The following is a 25326-nucleotide window of genomic DNA, read 5'->3' as shown; positions in this document are numbered from 1 at the left end:
GCACGTTTTTATACAATTTTCTCAATTTTTACCCATGCAAAATAAAGTAGAATATTGATTGAGTAATATTTTGGTTGATGGAAAACAATGTTTGGTGCGGAAAAAAAATGTGGCACCAGAAGCCATGTGGTAGTTTTTCTCACCACTCGCAAGTTTACATCTTTAACCCTTAGATGCCGGCCATGACACCCATATCACACCCATAGTCTACGGGCAAGCCAAGAATTTGGTATAACTTGGGGGTACTAATTTTCCTTTATACCACAGTTATATGGGTATGTTGGGATACCAAGAAACCATTAGAAATGGCAGCCAATCCAAGAGGTGGAGGTTGTCATTTGAAAAAAAACGACTATATCTCTGAAACTAATGCCCAATTTCAACTACCTTTTTGCAAATGAAAGCATAAGATGCATTCTGTATTTAAGGTTATCATAGATTTTCGATAGAGGCAACTGTTCAGGAGTAAATCACAGATTAGTATAAAAAAATCATATTTTTCACTAATAATATTTTTGTTTATTTCCTAATTTACTAAGAATCTAGGCATTTGAGAAGAAAGTGTTCCAAACAAAAATTGTAGTGTAAACCCTTATCTTTAATTTGACATATTACAGTTGTTGGTTTTAACCTTAGAATTCATATAAAACGAATGAATTATGGAGTGTGTGCAGGATGTGTCCTTAGGCCTATTTAATTACACTTCAAGTTTCTCAGTCCACTCTTTCCAAAGTACCATTTCCTTCTCCTGCACAATCTGTCTGCTTCCTTTCTTTTTAGTCTATATTGTTCTGTGTTATACCTGGTTTTCCTATTAAGCATTCTTTTTCCAGCCTCATTTATTTCATTTATTGCTATTCTACACTCCTCATCAAACCATTCACCTCTTCGGATCTCAGTCTTCTCTCCCAGCACTTCCTGTACTGTTTCATGTAGTATCTCCTTAATTATACTCCATTTCCCTTCGATACTTTCGCTTTCCCACCTTTGGCTTCTGTGCTCAAGTTGGTTGTCTACCATTAAACAAAATTGGTTGGCAATTGCTTCATCTCTTTTTAACTTCTCATCATCATACCTTGAGGTCACCTTCCCTCTTCTTCCATCCCTATATGTAGCTATTCGCTGTCTGTATTTAATGCGGACTAAATAATGGTCCGAATCACTGTTTGCTCCTCGACAGCTATCTACTTTTCGTATATCAGAGGCATGTCTATCATCATGTGGTCAATTTGGTTTTGTGTTACACCATCGGGTGAGCACCATGTCATTTTCTTCACATGTTCCTTTGATGCCAGGTGCTTCTAATTACCATTAAGTTACACATAGCCAGATCTGTCAGTCTCAGACCATTATCATTTGAAAATTCATGCAAACTTTCCTTTCCTATAGTGTCTTGGAATGCTTCTTCATGTCCAACCTTGGCATTAAAATCTCCCAGAATTATTTTAATGTCATGTTTTGGTATACGATGGATTACCTGATCCAACTGCTGGTAGAATCCATCCCTTTCATCTTCTTCTGCCTCTTCCGTTGGGACATAGACACATACTAAGGTAATGTTGAAGAACCTGGCTTTCATTCTCAACGTACATAGCCTCTTATTTATTGGTGTGAAGTTCTTTACTACAGTTTTATATTTATTGTTTAGTAGAAATCCTGTGCCACCTCTTGTACTTCCACTGCGTCTACTATACATTAATGTATAATCCCCAGTAGATAACATTTCATTTCCTTGCCACTTGATCTCCTGCAATACTGCTACTATTATTCTGTATTTCTCCATTTCCTCCTCTAGGTTTTGCAGTGCACCTGGTTTACTTAATGTTCTAACATTCCATGTGGCCATGTAGATATCATTCTTCCGTTTACCTAGTCCTTTACCATGCCTGTGTCTTTCCATAGAATCCAACTGACTATCATTGTTTCCGAGTTCCGTAACAATGTTTGTTTTATGGGATAGGGTCGTTAGCCCCATGCTCAACCCCCAACCTGGAGGACCAGGTAATTTGTTATTGAGGTTTCCTTCCTCTAGCCTTTGGAGAGCCAACTTCATTCACTGCAAGGCAGCAGAGTCTGGTTTTTGGTCCACCTCGGGTATTTTATTCCCTCGGTACCCACCATATCTGGTAAGCATTTCCTTATCTGCCACCTAGGGAGATGCCCGTTAGGAGACCAGCAACTCCGCACGGGATGGATATTTCTTCACTGAGCCTAAATTCGAGGCAATTACAGGTTGGCACTGACTAGAACTTCAGTTGTTACAAAGAAATGATTTTCTACGAAATTGTCACCATTTTAAATATACTTTTAACATTTACCTGGGATTACAAATTTATTAGAAATGGCAATTTTTTGGTATGGTGTAATATGCTACTCTTCGTTTGGTTGATGTTTGCTACTGAGTGAATATTTACAGAAGTTGAGACAAGTGGAAAATTTTTGTTAAGTCCAGAGACATAGTTTTCGTGCAGTGTGAAACAAGCATTTGAGGGTGTGTTGAAGAACAACACTTTCATTGACACTCTTCCAATACATTGCCCATTTGACCTCTGATATGGCCCTAAATACTGACATTTCATGTATCAGGAAATTTTGGTGATTGTCCATGTGAGCACAGTGTGGCCAACTTATTTTCTTTTGGGTAATACTTGTTCCTACTGATAAAGAAATCATTGATATGTCTCACAACTTGAATTGAAATGTCTTTTAGTGTTTAGAAGATTGACAATTAACTTTGGTAGTTCATAATTTCTGCTAATTCCAAAATATAGTGTTAATTGTTGATAACTTCCATAGAGAGGAATGGCAGAAATTAAATTCAGGCAGAATGAGGTAAAATCATGAAATTTGTTCATAAATTTCAGGTCGAGACATTGGCTAATGACGTAAATCTCCTTCCAGGTTATCCCCCAAATGCTCAACGATTAGAAGTGCCATGCATAAAGGTAATGTGGATGCTGAACTTTCACATATGCGTGAAAATGCTTGTGTTTCAAAGAAGAACTTAGGAAGAAAATCACTACAATCAGTACCTCCAAATTCCAGCTCAACGCCGTCAGCAGTATTTGGTTCTCTAATAGACAACAATGGAAGCAATTTAGAATGTGCAAGAGTAAAAGAATCTACAATGTTTTCAGTATCTAAATTTGGTGTAACTTACAGTGATTGCTGCAAATCTGACCTCGTGAGTCCCATACAAAGTTCAAGTTGCAACACACCATTTTCAGAAACACAACACCTTAAAACAAGTACAACAGAGAAACAGTTTATGTGTTCAATTTGTAATGAACCATTTGCTCAAGGAGCAGACCTTGTAAAGCGTTCAAGAAGTGCCACTGATGAGAAAACTTTTGTTTGTTCAGCATGTAACATATCATTTAGGCAAACGTTACGTCTTAAATGGCATGCTAGAATTCATACTGGTCAGAATCCTTTGGGGTGTGTAATATGTAACAAATCATTCTCACAAAAGTAGTATCTTAAGAACAATTCAAATATTCATACGAAAGAGAAATCTTTTTATGTGTTTGCTGTGCAACCAACCATTTTTTTTCTAGGGATAGACCTTAAAACACATTCAAGAATTCACAATGAAGAAAGACATTTTAATTGTTCAACGTGTAACAAATCATTTAAACAAGTCTCACATCTTAATGTGCATACAAAAATTCATACTGGTGAAAAACCTTTTGTTTGTTCAACATGTAACTTATCATTCAAACGACTCGCATCTTAATGTGCATGCAAAAATTCATACTGGTGAAAAACCCTTTGTGTGTTTAAAGTGTAACAAATCATTCTCACAAAAGCAATATCTCAAGAACCATTTAAGAATTCATACAGAGAGAAACGTTTTAGGTGTTCAGTGTGCAGCAAATGATTTTTTCGAGGAATCAATCTGGAATCACATTCAAGAAGTCACAATGGAGAAAAGCCTTTTAATTGTTCAATATGTAACAAGTCAATTGCGCAAAGGGGAAGTCTTAAACTACATTCCAGAATTCATACTGGAGGAAAACAGTTTTTGTGTCCATATGTAACATATGAAAATGAAAGTAAACCAAAAATTATATATTTCACACATATAATTTCATTTCAGCCACAATCATATGTGTTAATTATTGCATGAATATGATAAATTTAAATTTAAGCAATGTTTTTTGAGGGAATAACACTATTATTGGGTAAAATGTGCCTTGCTTGCCCCCCTGGAAAAAATACCATCCTTGCCCCTCCCTGGAAAAAAAATCCTGCGGACGTCCATGCTCCAACATTGAGGCTATTTTGTGGTAGAAATAGAAATTATGCCTCGTTATGTCCTGTAATATTTGTTTCGTTCTTCCTACAGATCAGAAAATACAGAAGGTTGACTGGATTTTTAATAGTCTTATTACATAAGCAATAAGGTAATGTCGTTTGAGACAGAGAGAGAGAATTGGGAAGATAAGGAAATAAGACAGAAAGATTGAGAGGGAATGATAGGGATGCAAAATTAACCCTTAAACGCATGAATTATTTTTTGTCATTTTTTTCTTGTATTTAGTCTAATATCTGTTATGTACTAATAAGCGATTTGTAATCATTTTTTGAACATTTTCATTCTCCCTTTTCAAATTATGTCCCGTTACCATACAAATTGATTAATTTTTGAAAACTTGGAAATTTCTGAATTAACCTTCAAATTACTTTCAAAATTTGATTATTTTTTTATATAATACAAATATTAATCTCATATTTTCTGAGCTAACGCTGCTCGGGTAACTTTATAGTACATAATGATTACTCTATATTCACATATTGTATATCACACTTGAATATTCACTTGTCATAGAAACGTTTTAAGTCCACTTTATGCACTAATCGGGACTGGACCGGACCTAGAGTTTAAAATGGGATCAGAACCGCTGTGTCATGCACCTCCACTGTGTATCGAACCCGGAACCCCTTCATTACAAGCCGACGATGTTACTACTACTCCATCAGGGAGGCCCTTGTCATAGAAACGTATGGAACATGGAACGCGAAGTCCAACCACATATTTGACATGTCCAATACGAACGCTACTAGTGGACCACCAGCATACCACACATCTTTCAAAACCTTCCTTTGTGTTGTAATGTGCCGCCACGCCCCCTTAGGTGCAACACGAAATGATGTCACAGTTTTGAGCGATTTCCATGCAAATCTAAGCTGGAAGATTTTTTGCCTCTGAAATTCTTGTAGAATATGCATAAGAGGGGCTGCAGTCTTTCTGAATTTGTTTTCAATGTAAGTGGAATCTTCTTATACTCTTGCCTTGATAGATGCCAAAACGAATGAGGCATCCACGGAAGGTTTTCAAGCACCAGGCAGGCTTTGTAACCAAATCTTATAGGTTTACCTCTAATAAATAGCTTGCAGGAATGTTTTCCATAATACGGGATCACAGACTCAACAAAGCTGAGCTACTGAACAGGCACAAAATGTTCCATGAAATGGTCATCTATTATTACTATTATTTTTATTATTATTAATATTAAAATAACAAATTATAAGCAATGGAAAAAGAAACCATAGAATAGACAACAAGAGGCTTTACAACTTAAATTTCTTGGTTTACATGCAATAATGATAGAATAAATGAAGTAATTGTTGAAATGGCCTGTTGCTACTGTATCTGCATAGTGTTACCATATGGTAACGCCACAGTTATGAGCAAGAATTAAACAAGTGATGCAAATTCTTGAACAGAAAACATCGTTAGTTTTAAATTACATGTGTTTACTAAATGCTGAAAACATTCAGAACTCCATAATGAAAGGCAAACAGATATAAACACCATATTTAGTTTCCAGCGTATGACATTATGAAAAAAAAATCGAAGGTCAAAATAAATACATCCTTTCACAACAATGATGTTACTTTGACTGAAACTAACGGTCTCAAACATAAGCTTTATGCTTCCTAGAGCGACTTCTGTAGGGTTACCAGACGTCCAGTTTTTCCCGGACATGTCCTACATTTTAGCGTTATGTCCGGCGTCTGGGAGGATTTTGAGCGTCACATAATATTAATTAGGAATATACGTAAGAGAAAAAATCCTACAAGTTACAAGTCTATGGACTGCGCTTCCTAACTCAATAGTGACATTTATTTTGATTAAATGAATTTTAATGAATTAATTAATTAATTAATAAAGTTTTGCGACCACTTTCTGATAACGTCACTGTTCAATGCCTGAGCAGAATTTCTTGCCTTAGGGTTTATACTGATGGAACAAGGTGTTGCCCATTCTTATTCAATATAATTTGATTGTAAAGCAGGGGTATAGAGAACAAAGTTATTCAGGGTGTCTGTCAGTCAAGAAAGTCATGGAAGTCAAGAAATAGTAAAGAAATCAACAAGCAGGTCAAGAAGTCAATAAAAAGGCATTAATTATTCTTGTGGTCAAGAATTCTTGCTATTATGACTGACTGATTGATTTAGATTATTTTACTTCACTTTTTTTGTCCCTTTGGCTAATCGCGAAGATGAAGATGAATGGTGGTAAGATGAAGGGAGAGTCACAAACATATAGGGACATCCGACACAAACCCAATATGAGATTATACTGGCTGAGTGGGTGAGAATCCAGACGCCAAAGCCTCGCTTGTCTTCCAAACACAGTTCAGGATGCATTAATACGAGAAAGTAGATCTAATTCACTTCAGTTTTTATCGTAACTGGCCCTTTGGTAGGGGTTTTTATTAAATAAATAGTTATTTTCTTAATTACTAATTTCCAACTTTACCTAAGTAGGCGTCGAATAAATAAACGTTAAGAAAAACGGGAAAAATGCCTAGAAAAGTCCAGAATTCTGGATGTGTTATTTTGGTAAACTACCCAAGATGAAACTTCTGGAACCATTTTAAATTACGGTAATTGCTGAATATTTCTTTGCCATTATAGGTTATAATTCACATGTTGAGGGAGTACTTTCTTTACCATCAGCACGACAGACCCACGAGAGAAATTATTTTTCATAAAGTCTGTAAAATGTATGGCATAATTTCAAAGACTTGGACTGTCCACTCTAACATAAATATAGTTTGACTATACCTGAAATTTTGATAAGAATTGTCTTGTCTGAGAAGTACCACTTAAATCATGTAGTAACAGGTGCATTGATTAGTATGATTGAAAGTTTTGAAATTTTGCACTTAAAAATTCATGAAGAATTCATTTCTTTAAAACTGAAAAGTGTCATTTTTCAACTACTTTCTAACGTGTTCTATAGATATACAGGGTGACTGGTAATTAGATGTATTCCCTGAAAGGGGTTAAAGTAGAGACAATTTGCAATAAATTTGACCATATGATACCCCGTCCGAAAATTAGTAGTTTTCGAGATAATCGAATTTCTATTGTTTTTTTAAAAAATGACAATTTTCCACATTAAAAGATGAATTTAGAAAAAAAAACTGCTCATTGTATGGAACTTATTTCAGCGTTTTCTGCTAGCTAACAAATAAGTGGTTTGTTGAAAAAAAAGTGTTTCCCAAATAACAATCACATGTAAGTAACGGGTGGGTCTAAACTTACAAGTGATGATAGAAAAATGCACTCTTAGTTTACTTGGCAACGCATTCATAACAAAAATGGTATGACACGAAGCGTACAAATTACTTAAATTACTTCCTTGTGTCATCAGCTATCCAACAAGGTACAAATGTTGCTAACATTCACATTTGTGTACAAGAAATAATACTTTATTCATCTTCATGTGAATGGAATCAATGAACAATACAATTAAATAACATTACACGTCTTGCTCAAAATGGGCACCTCCGTTACGAATGCAGGCACGCAGGTTTTTTTTTATGGACATTGGTCTCGTAACTCGTGATGTGATGGTGTCCTTGATGTGTTGACCAGCTGTTAAGATACTCTCCCTGTGCTCTTCTTGCGAGTATACCGGTGTCTTGTCATGTGGCTCCAAATGTAAAAGTCGCAAGGCGTCAAATCGATCGGGGGATCGAGCTGGGCAGTCATCAAGCTGGTAATCATGTCACGTCTTGTAGCTAGAGGCACATCCTCCAACAACATTGCCATCCCGTTCCTCAAAAAATGTTCATAAGTGATGCCATTTAAGATTTGGGGCAGGAAAAATGGTTCGATCAAATGATTGTTGATGACGCCCATCCATACTTCTGCCTGGGCGTGCGACAGTGGCTGGATGAAAATTACCCAAAGAAATGGATTGGCCGAGACGGCCCGATCCCCCGATTTGACGCCTTGCGACTTCTACATTTGGAGCCACATGAAAGAATTAGTTTACAAGACACCGGTAAACTCGCAAAAAGAGCTCAGGGAGAGGATCTTAACAGCTGGTCAACACATCAAGGACACCATCACATCACGAGTTACGAGACCAAATGTCCGTAAAAACGTGCGTGCCTGCACTCATAACGGAGGTGCCCACTTTGAGCAAGAAGTGTAATGTTCTTTAATTGTATTGTTCATTGATTCCATTCACATGAAGATGAATGAAGTATTATTTCTTGTACACAAATGTGAATGTTAGCAACATTTGTACCTTGTTGGATGGCTGATGACACAAGGAAGTAATTTAAGTCATTTGTACGCTTCGTGTTATACCATTTTTGTTATTAATGCGTTGCCAAGTAAACTAAGAGTGCATTTTTTATCATCACTTGTAAGTTTAGACCCACCCGTTACTTACATGTGATTGTTATTGTGGAAAAACTTTTTTTTCAACGAACTACTTATTTGTTAGCTATCAGAAAACGCTGAAATAAGTTCCATATAATGAGCAGTTTTTTCTCAATTCATCTTTTAAAGTGGAAAATTGTCATTTTTAAAAAACAATAGAAATTCGATTATCTCGATAACTAATAATTTTCGGACGGGGTATCATATGGTCAAATTTATTGCAAATTGTCTCTACTTTAACCCCTTTCAGGGAATTTACCAGTCACCCTGTATATATATTATTTATTGAGAATGTTTTGTGTCCTACATTTTGGGACAGCATGTCCTACATTTCCCTTACAGCGATCTGGTAACCCTAGACTTCTGTCACTAGATTTGCCTACACACTCAATATAGACAAGCCTCTAGCACGAAAGCGTGTGAATGTTGAGCGTTACCATATGGTAACGCTATGCGTTTAAGGGTTAAAGAAGAGGAATAACATTACTTGAGGACGGATGAAGTTCGTCTAATGCCAAATAAAACATCAGAATGGATCTTATAATCAGTTCTCTCAGGTAAGCCAGTGCTCACTTGTAAAAAAGGGGGGTATTTTGTTTTGACTTTTCCAGGGATAAGTTTTATGAAGTCCGAAGCTCATATAAAAGTGTGTGATAACGGTGCTTCTTATGTCTTCGGGTGCACTATTGCCTAATCGACACAAATAATATTGAAAGGTAAGAATGTGAAATGGGGGTAGTCATTTAGAGTATTGTATTAAATGGATAGTTTTGCATAACAAGCGGTTAAATCCTTTCGCTGGAATTTCTCGAATGTTACAATTCTAGAAACTTAAAGTGGAGGAGCATAGTAACTGGTTTCTAAATTTCATGAATTCTTTTTTTAAATAGTAGTTGTCAGGATCGTAGAATTTTGAAGATAAACATTAAATTAAGTATTTAATTTCGGTTGTGAAGCTAAGTTCTTATTAAAAGGACTGTATTTCAAAACACGGGCATGTTTCATTTTGCTATATACTATATTTTTAAGCTGCAAAACTACAGGTCTTCAATCTGTTCACTGCACAGTTCACTGTATTCCAGTTTTACTACGTTACTATAGGGAATTCCCAACGTAGTATGTGTATACATTAAGAATATTTAACTCGACAAGTAATGGTAGTCAGTGTATGCGAGTATTGCGAGGACGTCGACTCCAATAGACCCACTTTAAATATGCTGCTGAGTCGTATCCCAGGACTACTCTCCATTGCTATTTCCATACATAAACTTTTGCTAACAAACTGAGTATATTTAAGAGCTTAAGTTAAATAAACATTCAAGGCACGAACCGTCAAACTTTGTTCATCTTAATATCATCTCCTTTCTACAGCGCCCTGGAGAGAAGTTCAACGATCTATCTAGGCTTTCGGAGAACTGGGTCCCTGATGGCTCTTAATAAATGCTTCCCGGCCACAAATGAATAAATCATATTCCTCGCGTATTGGTTCCTTCCTGCTGCGAGATGAATTCATGAAAGAACGCCATTTTTGCCTTCGTGTTTTCTTCCCGGGGTCTTCGCGCGAGGGATTCTGGGTGGAGGGGAGCGCCAACGCCATCTCTCGAGAGGGTCATTAATAACTCATCCTCCGCCGAACCGCCGAGGCTGAAATGACAGTTATATCGGAATCTTTCCTCGCGCGCTGTGAGCAAAACCATGGCCCAGAATTCTCAGCGGGGAAGCTGGCCTGTTTCCAGTTCACCTTTGGAGGAAGTTTCGGGTTTCTTGTTAGTTTCAGATTCGAAGGAGTACAGCTACTTACACTCTAGGCTCAGTTTTCCCTTCCAACAAAGTAGGAAGATGCAGAACGTGATTTACCAAGCGGGGGTGGGGGGTGGGGGTCTGGCGACGTTTTAGAAACACCAGGGGTTTTAATCGCTCTTCTCCCCTGCAGAGAGATCTAAAACTAGGACACAAGAGTAATTAGCAATCGACCATTAGACTTATATAATTATGTCATCGTTCCTAAATGCCTAAAACGATCCATGAATGATCGAGTAGAGTCGAATTACTTTCGGACATCTCCAGCGGACTGCGCAAGTCTGTCTAGCGAGCCTAGTGGGCGTGTAGAACCTGAGTAAGGGGCTTAGCGATAGGTTCTGGGTGGAGATGAAGTCAGCGCTCGCTTGGTTAATTGGCTGCTTCGAGAGCTGTGACTCGTTCCGAAGCTTCAAATGCATAACTGCCAAAGATGTTACGGAAATAATCTCCCTCTAACACTCATCCAACACAGTAGACATCTTCTGGATATTCGTGTCGAACTTCTTGATAATCAGTAGAGACCTAGTGGATATCTCATGGATATGTTTTTGACATTCTATGGATCTTTTTTGGATATTTTTCGGACATCAGTGCGACTAGGTTCTCGTGAACGGTCCCTTATCTCGTTGCTTTATTTGATTGTGGCTTAGGATATATTCTTGACCTAATCTGATATTTTTCAGAGAAACTTTGGATCAAAAAGAACATTAATGGACTAGATTTACAAATATCTCGTGTACACTCATGTTTATAACATGTATTCGTCACTCTCTGTCTCTCTCTCACACGCACGTCTATACATCCAGATATCCTATGGACGTCTAATAGATACCTATAACATCCATGATCGGATCTGGACTTTGTGGATATCCTATGTATCTCCCCTGGAGTTTTGTGCTGTATGGCCACCTCAGTAAATGGTGCTCTTCGTGGGTATCGCCAGGAAACTTTGTAAGGCGGTTCAGGTCTTTGTGTAAAATTTCATTCTGTGGGACCTGCAGGAGGACACCGCCTCAAGTCCACCGATTATTTTTTTTCTCGTAATACGATTGATTGAGTTGATGTTTGAAGTCCACTTTATGCACAGTAAGGCTAATAGGGACTGGACCTACAGTTTAAAGTGGGATCCGAACTACTATGTGCCTCCACCGTGTATCGAACGCTACCTCTGCGCCATCGGGGAGGCCCCGTCTCGTAATACGAGGGACGTACCATAATGATTTACAATTTCGAATGCACTGCATCCCATGGTTGACCATTAGGCTTGCCATGGCAGTCGCACGTAACTGGACAGAAGCGGGCCAATCCACGTGAGCCACGACGCATTTCCTGCACCTCTGTCAGTGTGTGCGCGGACAGCATGTAAGGACAGCGCTGGACGACGTGTTTCTTTTGGAAAGAGGGCACGAGTACCGTACAAAATCACAGGCGATAGTTATGGTGTGTGTGAAAGCACCTGGGACTCCACGTTCAGGCCCTCAGATTTGCTCTCAGGCGTCCATTCATAAATCTCAGAGCTACTCCATGCAGGAACATTTTCCAATGGAAATTATCCACCCAGGGAACCAAACCCGTGTCTCCCGCGCGGCAGACAAGCACCCTATCGGCTAGACCATCGTAGCTTTCCCGTAAACACAAAATCACATGAAATGAGAAATATCAAGTGAGCATGGAACTACCAGTGGGGATTATATAAAACTTTCGTAAGAAATTAAATGGATAAAACAACTGAGGCTTGACGACTTAAGAATACCTTGCATACATTACTAAATTCGATACTTCAAATCCTACCTCCAATTTGAATATAACAAAGCCTCAGAATAACTTTGTTTTTCCAAATTCTCAAGAAAGTAACCAATATTATGCGAAAAATACCCAACAATGGTAATAAGAAGCAAATCATCCGTTTCCATTAATATCTACAGCAGGTACTCGCACAATGGAATTAAGTTGGAGCTTTAAAATTCTCCAACTAATTACGAAGTTTACGATGTGCCCATAAAAATAGATCTTTTCGAATCACATAAAGCTTCTTATGGAAACGAGGCGATTTTCTCGGCATCTAGAGAGATCGAAAATATGAATTGTTAATTTGTGCTCGCGATTTCCTTAAATATTTTATCTTTTCTCTGCCCTTGGTTTATGTATCGTTTTAAAAGTCTGAGGAAACAGCTGCTATTATAAACATTTTTAGTGTTTCTAAGAACTTAACTCTCGAGATTTTCCCTTTTAGGAACAATACTTGCAGAAATATTGTGAGTTTTAACTTGATAATTTTTGTTTCACCTTTCGGATCATTACCAAAAGGGAACATAAAGTATAGTGCAGGAGGCCTTAGAAAGATCGCTTCGCGGGCTTACAGCAGGCGACAATATGGGGGTGTGTGTGCGAGAACCAATCAGGTCCGCCAATGAGCTAGCCCGGTTGCCACAGCTAGCTCGCTGCATCCTTCTGGAAGGGTGAGTGGTCTCTGCCACTTGTTACCTCGGCCTGTTTGTTCGGCTGAGGAGCAGACGACACGAGAGTATCGGCAATAGTGTGCGTGCGACGTCTGCTGTTAGCCCGCGAAACGCTCTTTCTAAGGTCTCCTCCACTATGGTTGTCTGTTCAAGTCTTAATACTTTATCCTCATTCAAATTGCTTATGTGAAGCTCAAGGAATAAATTCTTAGAAGATCTTAAACAATGATCACCAATAAAATGAATATTTAATATTTAGTACATACGAGAACTTGGTGAGCAATGCAATTTTGGCATGATGTAATAGTGTCATGATTAAGTTTTGAAAAATAATTTTGTTTAATCTGCCTAGTCAACTCTTTAACGCGAACTTGGCAATGCATGTAAGGCGCGGTACTCTTTTGATGGGTTCCCAGATTCGAATCCCGTCCTGGGTGACTGTCCCTTCATCAATTCCATCTCAGCCTCATCTTCGAGATTATTGAAAAGTCGCAGAGAAGGGTAGACAAATCAATCTATGATGTTCTCCAAAACGATGTATTGCATTTTTCAGAAGTAAACTTAGTTCCGAACCACTATACCTTGCCGCCGATTTTTCATTTTATTATTTTTAGTTTGGTAGCTCTTAAATGGAACATGCTGGACTTAAATCTGAAATTAAAGCTATAACTCTTTGTCTTCTATTCATCTATGTAAGAAATGACATAAGAGAGAAAGTGCATATTAAACAAGGCAATATTCGTTTGAATGTTACAAATTGCTCTCGAATGAACATGAAACACATTACCCTCACTTTCATACAAAAAAGAAACAAACAACAAAGCTGAACCAAATGCAGAGTTATTCAAAATTATGGCGATAGAACAGTTATTTAGTGTATAGTATTTAGTGTAACAGTTATTCAGCAAAATAGTTCCATTCTGTCCTCCCAACGTTAGACTCCAAGTTACGCCATGATGTGAATTTTGAAACAATTTTCTCAATTTTGCCGCCAAAAAAATACGTTACCCTGTGATATACGCCACCCAAGTAGCATTACTGATCTTCCGGTTGCATAACTGTTAGGAAACCATCATTACGAGATTAGGAAGGCTGAGAGAATCTCTACGGCGAGTTCACATTTTTGTCCTTTTTTTTGTTTTTTGCGTAACCTGCGGGTATAAAAATTTTAACAAAATATAATAAACGAGTCTTCAATGTTTTATCGTTGATTTTAAGCCCCTTTTGGAATAAAAGCATGTGTTTAAGGCTCAAGTACTCTTTCCTGTTCCTGCGTCGTATCAATATTATTCTTGTTCGTGCCAGCCTCTGTGGCGCAGTGGTTAGCGTGGTTGGTTACGAAGATAGTGGTCCTAGATTAGAATCCTTTGTAGCACATACATTGTTTAGTGTGTTTACTTCATATATGTCATCAATTCACAATTTATCCTCATCGTCATGATGGAGAGGTAGAAAAGCGATCTCAGTAACGAAAACAACCCCCCCCCCCCACACACAAAAGCGCTTTCCTATGTATTACTTAGGGATCTCCCTTCTCGTACTTCCAGAATTTTGTGCCTAACAATTTAATGGCTAGTTTTATATTTAGGTATATTTTCAATCATTTGACATTATTTTTATTTAGGAGAGGGGCGTCCTTCGATGCATCTCGTGGCCAAAACAAACGCTAAGAGAATCAAATGTTGCCTGCATAACCTGCTCACTTTTCCATTTTCGAGCGAGAAAAGTAGGTCGTGGTCGTAATAACGTTTATGAGAGTAGATGAAGCAAGTTAGATTTGGTGCCCTTCGTGTGGAATATTGATGAGTTGAAGTACCAAAACAAACCACGTCACATCCATTTGACGTGGGTTCCATGCCAAATCATCATAGCTCTTAAGCAGACAATCTCAGATTTTCATGAAATTTAGTAGGATGGTAGAGAATATGTAGTAACTTACACATGTAAAATTTTAGCCCTCAGTGATTCAACAGGGTTGCCAACATTATAAAAAGAATCAAAATTTATGCTTATAAGGTCAACAAAAATAATTCGTAACCTTTCTTCTAGTTATGGTGTAACTTTCATATTGGGCTTGTTTTGAGCTAGTGGGGAGCATAGCTTTCATAAAAATAATCTAGTTATAAGTAAAGAGCCAACAGAAATTAAGGTATCAAATAATTCTAATAGGAACAGTGTTGTAAATGATTACATATTTATGTTTATTATTTGTTATTCATCGTTGTATCTTCAATCAACTCTAATTACGAATCCAGTAATACTTTTTTAATACCGAACTACCGATCGGTATGGTACTGAATGCATACAAGCAGTGCCAGCCTATTCTCCAATCTTTCATCTGTCGCATTGACCTTTTCGAAAATACCGCACAAGCATTTAAGATCATTTCTCAGTCTGGAAGTATCAAGGTCAGGAAATGCGAGAACTTCAAAACCAGAACCAGCAAAACCATCGCTGCTTTACCGCGGGACAGAGGAAAAGAGGTCTATAAATCATCCTTTGCCCCCCCCCTTTCCCCCCGCTCTTTACACGGGCCATGCCGATCCTGAAAAATGCAAGAAAAGAGAAGCGTCAGAGTCAATATCGATCTCGTCCAGAAGAAATTCCACCACGCAAAGTTTTCATCTGCATTCCCTCGTGTAGGAAAAAAAGCACATATCTTTCTTGTTCCTTTCGTTTGTTATTCTGGCTTTGACCTTGCCGTGTTGCCGACCTACACGGGTCTTACAGCGCCTTCTATTGCCGATCCCCCCCATCGATTCCAATCTCGAAGCAAAACAGTCGAACCTCTCCGTATACGTCAACTGTTAGCACGAGTTCGAGGGAACGAACGCGTTCTAATCCATCATGCCTCTGTGAGGTTTGTCTTCTCGCAGCGACCGATTGTATCGCTCCTGAAGGACTGAAGATTGTTAGCGGTAATGCACCATCAAAGAGGAATCACTGCGTCAAATAGATTCTTTCATAGCTCAGATTTTTAGTGTAGATAAACATTGTATGTAATTATGCAGAAAATACTGCAATATGCAAAACATACGTAAGTATATTAAAATGTGTTAAATATAATTTCCCTAATCTTCGGTAATGCTTTTCATTCCTGTCATTCCTCTCTAAAATTACACCAGGACCCCTATGGAATTTTTTGGTCACCTGATGAACTAATTGCAACAGAAATTAAATCGACTGACTCTGTAGTAAGAAAAAGTGACGAATCCGATTTTCAAGAGATTACCACTCTCTAACCTTTAGTTTCGCCGCCATCTTGAAATAATGGCGATAAAAGTTCACCTTGAAAAATTAAAGCATATAATTATGACACGTTTTTTTGCACTTTATGCACGAAATCTAAAATCTACACGTGCCATGCCTCTGGATCACACAAACGCTGTCTTAGGATCAGGAAATAACTGATCGAACATGCACAAATGTCAAATAATTACAGCAGCAATTATTTCAAAGATGGCAACAAGACAAAAACAAGTTTTTCCGATTTGAAAATTAGACCTTTAATAACACTTACTCATTATCCATTTTGTGCTTTTGTGTGTCACACATTTCAGCAGATTTTGAAACCTAAGTGAAATTCCTTTAAACCATACATGTGACGAAATAATCGCAACACCATCTGTTGGGTTCTGATGCTTCAGTTCTTCCACACATTCCAAAAGCCTATGACAGCACTTTTCTCCAGTATTTTTACAGTACTGAGGCCAAAAACTTCACATTTTTTTAAAAATTTTAATGTAATGACAGGTCCAACAAATTTTGCTATCTTCTGACATGTTTACTCTGATGTGATCGTGATATAGATTTTACTTTCTTCTTTATGGACATTTTTTCCTTCCAGAACAAAAACACAGGCTAACACATTTCGTTACAAAGTTTGTAATGATAACAATTAAATAGTTGTTTAACAATATTGAATGAATTTACTTCATTACTGTACAATTTAAAAGCAAAAATAGATTTTTTTAAAAATTGTAAACGGTGCATTGTACACAAAAAGTGAAGATAACCAAAATGAAAGAGCGGAGTTTTTGTTTGATACAGCTACCATGAATTAATTGAATTACAAAGCTTCAAATATTTTCTTTAAGTTTTAAAATTAGTGTTAACAGTTTGGATTTCTGACAAAAATAACAGAAAACATGTGAAAAACTATGCGATTTACGTCTTAAGGCACCGGACCAAAATTATAGCTCATGATTTCCTCCACAGAACGGTTTTTGTTTCGTGCCTGTAGAGTAGGGTGGAACGAAAAAAAATGCTAATAGTGCGGAAAAGTTGCCTTTTTATGTAAAAACGACAAAAATGAAATTTGATGGTAATCGGAGCATGTCTTGAGGTGCCGCAAGTACGATAAAGTTTCAGAAATTTGAATTTTTTGGCTCTATTTCAACCTTTTTCTCTAGTTTCTTATTTGCCCTTTTTATTAATAGAACAAAAGTTTTTTGGGGGTTTAAATTTATGGTGTGGATAAAAAATAATTATTAAAATATTAAATTTAGAACCCCCCAAAAAACGTTTGTTAATAAAATGGCATAAAAAGTACGAACTTTTAGATTTGGGCAAATAAGAAACTAGAGAAAAAAGTTGAAATAGGACCAAAAAAATCAAATTTATGAAACTATATCGTACTTGCGACACCACAAGACATGCTCCGATTACCATTAAATTTCATTTTTGTCGTTTTTGCATCAAAAGGCAACTTTTCCGCACTATTAGAATTTTTTTCGTTCCACCCTACTGTAGAGTCAGGGGTTGAGAAGATGTGTAATTTAGAACAGGTATGTGTTTCCCTAATTTTTGACGTGTTCCATTTTTTGCTATATTGGTGAGAACGTAATATATTTCGTTTGCAATGGTTCGTTCACTTGCGTTTGTTAAATGCCGTTTTTACCCTACACTGTACAATTGGTCTTACAAGGGACATACCATATTTGCAACCACAACATTCCTTTGAACTGTGTATTTTCGTGCCCATTAATGACACTTCACGTCATAAGAAAATCTTGCAAAATTATTTCAATTACATAAAGCTCAATAGAGGCCACTACCGCTTCAGAAAAAATAAAGAATAGTTTTCTTGCTAGATAGCAGCTATTTTCTCATGAGAGCAGGAATCCTATTTCAAAATAATATGATTCAATTAGAGAAAGAAAGCTGAATGGTGTTGTAGGTTTTCTTAAACATTTCTAACTACTACACGCTGATTTTCGTATTATGTTTTTCATTGTAGTTAAATTTGTTCCTTATGTGGCCACATGTCCTTTAAGAGACTTACTGTGCATGTTGTGTAACATACATTTTTGCTACAACTAGCGTAGTCATTGCCATAGTTTTGAGGTGGAGTAAATAATTGAAGCTTTGGAATTAAATTAAGATTTACAGTCGCTCTATCATACAAAAACTATAATTAACAAATTTTCTGCTTTTCCTTTTGGTTATCATCACTTTTTATGTACACTGCACCGTTGTCGAGATATTACATGTTTTTATTTTAAAGGTGAACTTCTGGCACAATTTTTTTCAAGATGGCGGCGAACTTACAGGCCAGAGAGTGGTAGATTCTTCAAAACTGGATTCGTCACATTTTTGTTACTACAAGGGCAGTTGGTTTCTATTCTGTTGCTATTAGTTCCCCAGGCGATATTAATTTTACTAGACGAATACATTACCTTATGTATCCTCAATACAGGACATGGTTTCATTGAGCGCTAAACACTGCTTCCACTAGTATTAGTTCTAAATACTTCAAACTTTGGAAAGAAGTAATAATAATATTAATATTTAACAACATTTCTTCTACAACAGTTGTCAAAAATTCCACAAAACGTAATAATACCACATTGAATCATAATACACGCGCGGATTAATGATTAAGCAAACATTTCTCCAGTAACCGAAAATCTACAGGTAAATATATAGCAACTTTATGATATTACAGAAATGTGCCGTGTACTAGAATTGACGTCATAACCTAAGACAAGTATAATGTGTCAACCATAGCAGTTTAAATATCCAGCAACTTAATTATGCTCAGGCGTTAACATATTTTAGACATTTTTTGCATAGATTTCTTTTACATAATCTTAATCTTTATTTATTCATGGATTTGGCCTCGTTTGTTGTTGCAAATTGTATTAAGTTGATGAACCGACATAATTTCAATAAAACAAAGAATAATTGAAGAGAAACAGTTCCTTTTTTTGTCTTGTAAATTTGATTACGCCTTCGTTCAGTTAACGAATGAGATTCAACAACATTAACAGTTCGCTCTTGCTCGTAATGAAAATCCTGCAATCAATTCCTGTACACCTTGACACACAATTGCTATCGCATTGCTGGCAACTGATTTTAATTAAAATGGGATGTTGACGTCATGTAACACAGAAAACACATAAATCTCCCCGCCGGACACCTCGTCCTGATGACACTGAAGCTGCTAATCGCATATAAAAAGTTCCTTCGCAAAGCCGCCAACCACAACAGCATAGCGGAAATTGAAAATTCGGTTTATTTCGAGTCAATCCAGACAGAACTCCCAAGCTGCTTGATTTTATTTCAATTATTAAGCTGACAATTGCACATCATGCTGAGAGAGAAAGAGAAGGGAATAAAGGCCAAAGGAGACATGTGGAAAATGACGCAGTATAGAAGGGTATAATGAAGGATAGAAAGATACCACACAGCGCGAGGAGAAAGAGAATAGTTGAGCAAAATAGAGAACGGGAATTAGGAAAGGGAAAACAAAGAGATAAAGAAAAAGACAGATATACAACAGAAAGATAGAAGGAATAAGGAAATAAATATAGGATACGCGCGCACCTGTGTGTGGGCGAGTGAAGAGAAAGCGAGAAAAGGGAGGAAATCAAAACAATAAAAGAGTGGAAAGGGAGGAAATCAAAACAATAAAAGAGTGGAAAGGGAGGAAATCAAAACAATAAATGAGTGGAAAGGAAGGGGAATGATAAATAGAAAGAGTAAGAAAACGGGGCCAGCCCTAGGTGGGTTCGGGGCCTATAATCAAAATTTTATCAGATTGTTATTCCTTAGCCTGAAGTACATGTGTCGTACATAGTCATAATATGATCATAATTACTTTTAATTTATATATACGTACGTATCGCATTATTGTCTAAAAGCAATAAGCAGAACATGTTGAAGGTTAAAACTGAGAATTATGCGAGGCTATTAAAAGTTTCAAAATGATTGTTTCATTTTAATTTTGATGTACCCCTGGTGCGACGTTCATTATATTTAATTACAAAATTGGGTGTGTTCAATATCAAACTATTACTTTAACTGTACAAGTAGCAATATTTGATCACATTCAATAACATAATGGTTTTCTTTACTATTCATTGATTTTTTACGCTGTAGTGAATTTACATTGCTTCCATAATATAATATTTTCACATGATTTCATTCTGTAAGTGAACAATACATATTAGCTATTTTTTTATATATATATATATATATATATATATATATATATATATATATATATTAGATTAGTTACTTAATTGGAAGCACCAGCGTAAGAAAAGTAAAGACATGCAAATTGCAATATCGGGAAAGAGACAGAGATGACCGATAGGGTGACAGGCAGAAAAAAGAGGATGAGACGACAGGAAGATGGAGGAGAGAGGAAGAGAGATACAGAAAGATATGTACGAAAAGAGGAAGAAGAAAGAATATTGGAAGATATAAAAGAGAGAAAAGGGCAGCAAGACGAACTGAGAAGTATTGGAGAAGGACTTAGCAAGAAGAAGAGAGAGAAAGCGAGAGAGAACGTGTGGTAAGGAAAGACACCGTCAGAGGAAAACAGTTAAACTGTTTGAGAGAGAAATTGGATTTGCGTGCCTGGTGAATTTTCAATAAAATATAATCCACATTGGCCTGCAGTGCAGAATTTACAGAGGCTTAAGAATCGATACCACTGCAGTAAGAACCAGCTGGCAGCTACCAGTGCCATTCACTCGACCATTTCTTTTTAAGTTTCCCGACCTTGGTAAACTTATCTTGGGATCATCTTGAGAATGGACGAAATCCACACCATACACGATACACCCCACCACTGCTTCAGCAGCTCAGAATGAGAAATTATCCAGTATCGATCCTTTGTTTTTTAACGTCGTCTCCAACTGTAATGGTTATTTTTGTCCTGTTGATGCATTGGGTGTCTTGGGAAAATGAGAACATTACATTAGTTCCAGAGCGTTTGTTCTGGATATTATCTGTGTAATAATAATAATATATATTTTATGACCAATTTGTATTAACACTCCTTCATTCCAAAATTTATATGTTAAAATATCCAAAATGTATTTTGTATATATTCACCGTATAAAAAGGATTGTGCATATGTAAAGACCTGTAGCGATAGTGATAAAAACAGTAACCTGCCAGTCATTGAACATGAAAGGTTACAAATTATTGTCTGTGTGTAGAAGTTTAGGTAATCTCCGCTAGTGACGCTGTGTGAGCAAGATGACGACATCGAAGCAAGAGAAGACATTTTGTGCGTTAGAATTCGCACAAACAGGACCCTTGTGACAGAGCAGCGAACCTTTCGATCCGAATTCGGTAAGTGTGCACCGCTTAGAAACTACATTTCGTGCTGCCACCAGCGGACGGGTATAGTTCGAGTCGTCCACCGACATCGGAATAGACATTTGACAGAATTCGCGATGTGTACAGTGGGATGTACTAGTATTGCTCGGCAAATTGTCCATGACTATTTTCATTAATTTTTCTCTTACATCCTTTCTGTTTTTAAGCGATGGATTTCTATGTACGCTGGTGCAGAAGTTGTCAACAGCTTGTTTTGAGTTTTCTTTTAATTCTTGAAGCTCTTATTGGGTCAAATAAAGTGCACGAACATGGTGATGGACAATTTGCACGGTAATACTCATGAATCGCACTGTACGAATGGAGTCCAACAAAATCCGCAAGACAGGCTATTACCGAACTATAGGCGCCACAGTCGATGGTGTGTCGTACAGTGGGATCCATGAGTAGTACCATGCAAATTGTCCATCACCATGTTCGAACACTTTATTTGATCCAATAAGATCTTCAATAATTAAAAGGAAACTCAAAACAAGCAGTTGACAACTTCTGCACCAACAAACATAAAAATCCATGGCTTAAAAACACATAGGATATAAGATAAAAATTAATGAAAATAGTCATGGACAATTTGCACGGTAATACTCATGGATCCCACTGTACCTTACGAAGGCAAGCCATACAGGATTGAAATCTTAGCCGACCTCTGTGGTGGAGTGGTTATCACGATGCTCTAGAACGTCATTGGTTCTGGGTTCGAATCCCTGCCTGGGCATGTGCGTTCTTTGCATCCCTTCGTGAGTTGCATCATGTCATCACTCATCCCCACATTCGCGATTAGCCTGAAAAGCGAAGTAAAATAAACTGAAACAATGAAATCAATCAACCTCATTAGGTTGCTAATTTTCGTTTCAGAGCACGTTTTATCCATGTATACTTTTATAATAATGTTTATTGTAAATGTTTATTTTTCTTTCGAAACTATTTCATATTATCTCGTGCAATATACTCTGCCCTATCCAATATGTATAGTCCAAAACTGCATAATGCCTTGAATTTCATTGGGAAGCTGCGTCAGCGCGAGTATAGACGATACCAGGTCAACACCGGTCTTTTTTTTATCTCCCACCGTAGATTGAGGCCTGAGCCTTCCACATCAAACGCTACATCGCTAACCGGAAGAAATACATTAAGAAAAAAAATACTGGGCCGGAGGCTTAGAATTGGTATCGTGAGATTTGGAACGTAAAAGGGGAAAGATAACAAACTGGCACCCAGGTCTGAGGAACCGATCGAAGATATTTCATGATGACTGAAGTGGATGGGAAGTACCGTACGGAATCGACGCTCAAAGAAGCTGTACATGAATAAACCAGAAGGCAGGAAACAGAAAAGGGAGGAGGCTGCTACTTGCAGCGAGCCAGGAAGAACCAGAATCGTATGTGAAAGAGACGCTGAGAAAAAAATACAAAGGGTAAATCTGGGTTTGGTTCTATTTTAAAGGAAGATGACCACCCGCATGGCTTTATATCTACGCTTATAAAAATTCAGAATGGTTGTTTCTTTCAAATGTAAATCGCTTTATATCCAGTATTCTACATTGAGTATGAAATTTATGTTACTCAGGGTGGTCTAAAGCAGTTCTTCGCGAATTTTCGGCTATGCACTGCTGTTAACTGAACATTATACATTGTCTACTGCTTTTCTTACTCGAACTCGTTTCTCTCCTCTTCAGGTGAAAATATTTCTTCTTTTTTTCCGGTAGTTGGGCTGAAACCTAAGACGGACTTACGATTTTACTTGAAATGCAGTTCTCTAACCAATTAAGAGGTAGAAGAACCACAAGTAAATACCCATGGGCGTAACTTGGGACTTAACTTTGGGGGGGGGGGCAGGTACGATCTTGAGGTTTAACTTTTGGGGGGGGGCAGAGACGAAAAGTTTTTCATCCCATAAAAATAGTGTCCAGGATTATTTGCTAAATAACTATTACATTTGCGAAATCATAATTATTGGTATTTATTACTTAGCTCCTCAGGTCTTAGTAGGGTAATTTCGGTGAATAACGCCACCAATTAGTCATTTCGTTATAGAACTCATACATTTTTATTGTTCGGAACATATGAAACTTACATGTATAGGAGAATGAACTCTCCTCTATTGTGTAATAATAAAATATTGATTGCACTGTTATAATGAAAGCAATAAAATACTAAATTCTGTGTTAATGCAAAATAGCGTTATTTCCAGACCTGTCGGGTAATAACGCCATGTTCTTAATTACAAGTAAACATTCGCATTATCATAATTACAAGTAAAACATTCACATTTTCTTTACTGAACTGTATTAGGAGTCGCACAAGTCGCGACCAAGTTTTCGAATGGGTTGCTTGTCTTTTCGCGATACCCAGTCCCTCAAAGTTCTGCGAGGAATTTGGAACAAACGTGCAGCACATGCTATCTTCATCCCTTGTTTGATGTCCGCCATAGCTTGCCTCAAGTCATCTACTGACCATTTGGCCCGTATATTTCTACATTTCCTCGCCATCTGAAAGAGGAAATTAACCGCGAATAAATATCTGTACGCCTCGAAAGTAACTGAGCAAGGATAAACCTATTTTCGAAATAAACATTTCCTTAAATTTGAGTTTAAATTGAGTGGCTCTATTCCCCGACACGATGATGGCGTTATTTCCCGAAACAACAGATTGCAGTTTAACCAACTGTTCTAAACTTACGACACCGACCATGAAAACCGTACAAACATCATTCACTTACGTAATAAACGTATTGTGTACGTACAGCATTGTTAACATTTAAAATCTAATCCTACAACAGAAAAACACTCACTCGGCGCGATGAAAATGTGGACCCTTTTTCCTCGAAACGCAACTGAAACGTCTACACTGTTCAAACGGTTTCTTTTAAATTAAGGCTCGACAATGGCAACCGTTCTTATCAGCAATGCTACCAGGTACAATTGTTTATCGCACAACGGTGAGTCACCCCTTAACTTTACATGCGTCCATGCTTTCAGAGTTGAAACTTTGAAATGGCGTTGTTTCCCGCCTGGCGTTATTCACCGAAGTTACCCTATGTTAAAAAAAGCATCCTTAACTTGTAAATTTTAACAAACCTGAAAATTTGCCCCATCAAGTTACACCTATATGTAAATAGCACTAGACAATGATTAATATTGCATGCTAGTATAGAATCATTGTCACTAATCATTCAGACGTGTATTATACTGCACTGTTTGCAAGTTAAAACGTTTATTAATAAAATAAATAATGGATACACAGGAATATTTTCATGGGTAACAAAAATGCTCTAAAATATCATAAATGTAACTACATGAATCTTCCTTGGATTTGCTGCTAATGTACTTGAAATTTATATTGTGGATTGTAATAAGTTACATTCAACCAAACGTTATTATGACTACATGCGGCATTTGGGTCTGGCAAAAACACTGAAAATGCTGAGCAATGCAGTATTTATTGTAAAATAACACACTATAAGAAACGTAATGTCTTCACCCTCTAACAGTGTCGCCAATGTAGTTCATTTGTCCCTTCATCTATCACCATTGGTTTCCATCACCGCGGGTAGCCAAAAGTGTCAAATGCACGATGTAAATTGAACTAAATTAATGAAGAACCAATCAAAGCATTTGTGTGTACCGTACCTGTTAGTACTGTCTATTAGCTTCCAAATCTTTTCAACTCCTCTTTATTTTCTTTCAGATAGACTTAATAATTGTCGTTTAGTTTTTCAATTTCACATATCACAGTCGTTCCCA

General features: G+C 37.2%; 1 protein-coding gene across 2 annotated transcripts in view; it reads left to right on the top strand.

Moving 5' to 3' along the window:
* Positions 1–4434, top strand: part of LOC145991145 (uncharacterized) — a 46055-nt gene extending 41621 nt beyond the window's left edge. For both annotated transcript variants that reach the window (XM_083126938.1, XM_083126937.1), the window contains exon 4: positions 2902–4434. In XM_083126938.1, the coding sequence (XP_082983064.1) occupies positions 2902–3475 (574 nt within the window). In that variant the 3' untranslated portion in view covers positions 3476–4434. The remainder of the gene's footprint in view (positions 1–2901) is intronic.
* The last annotated feature ends 20892 nt before the right edge of the window (positions 4435–25326 follow it).

Source organism: Lepisma saccharinum, chromosome 8 (assembly GCF_977018435.1).
Source record: "Lepisma saccharinum chromosome 8, izLepSacc3.1, whole genome shotgun sequence".
Taxonomy (NCBI): Eukaryota; Metazoa; Arthropoda; class Insecta; order Zygentoma; family Lepismatidae; genus Lepisma; species Lepisma saccharinum.
The sequence above is the reverse complement of the archived record's forward strand: the minus strand, read 5'-3'. Positions and strand labels throughout refer to the sequence as shown.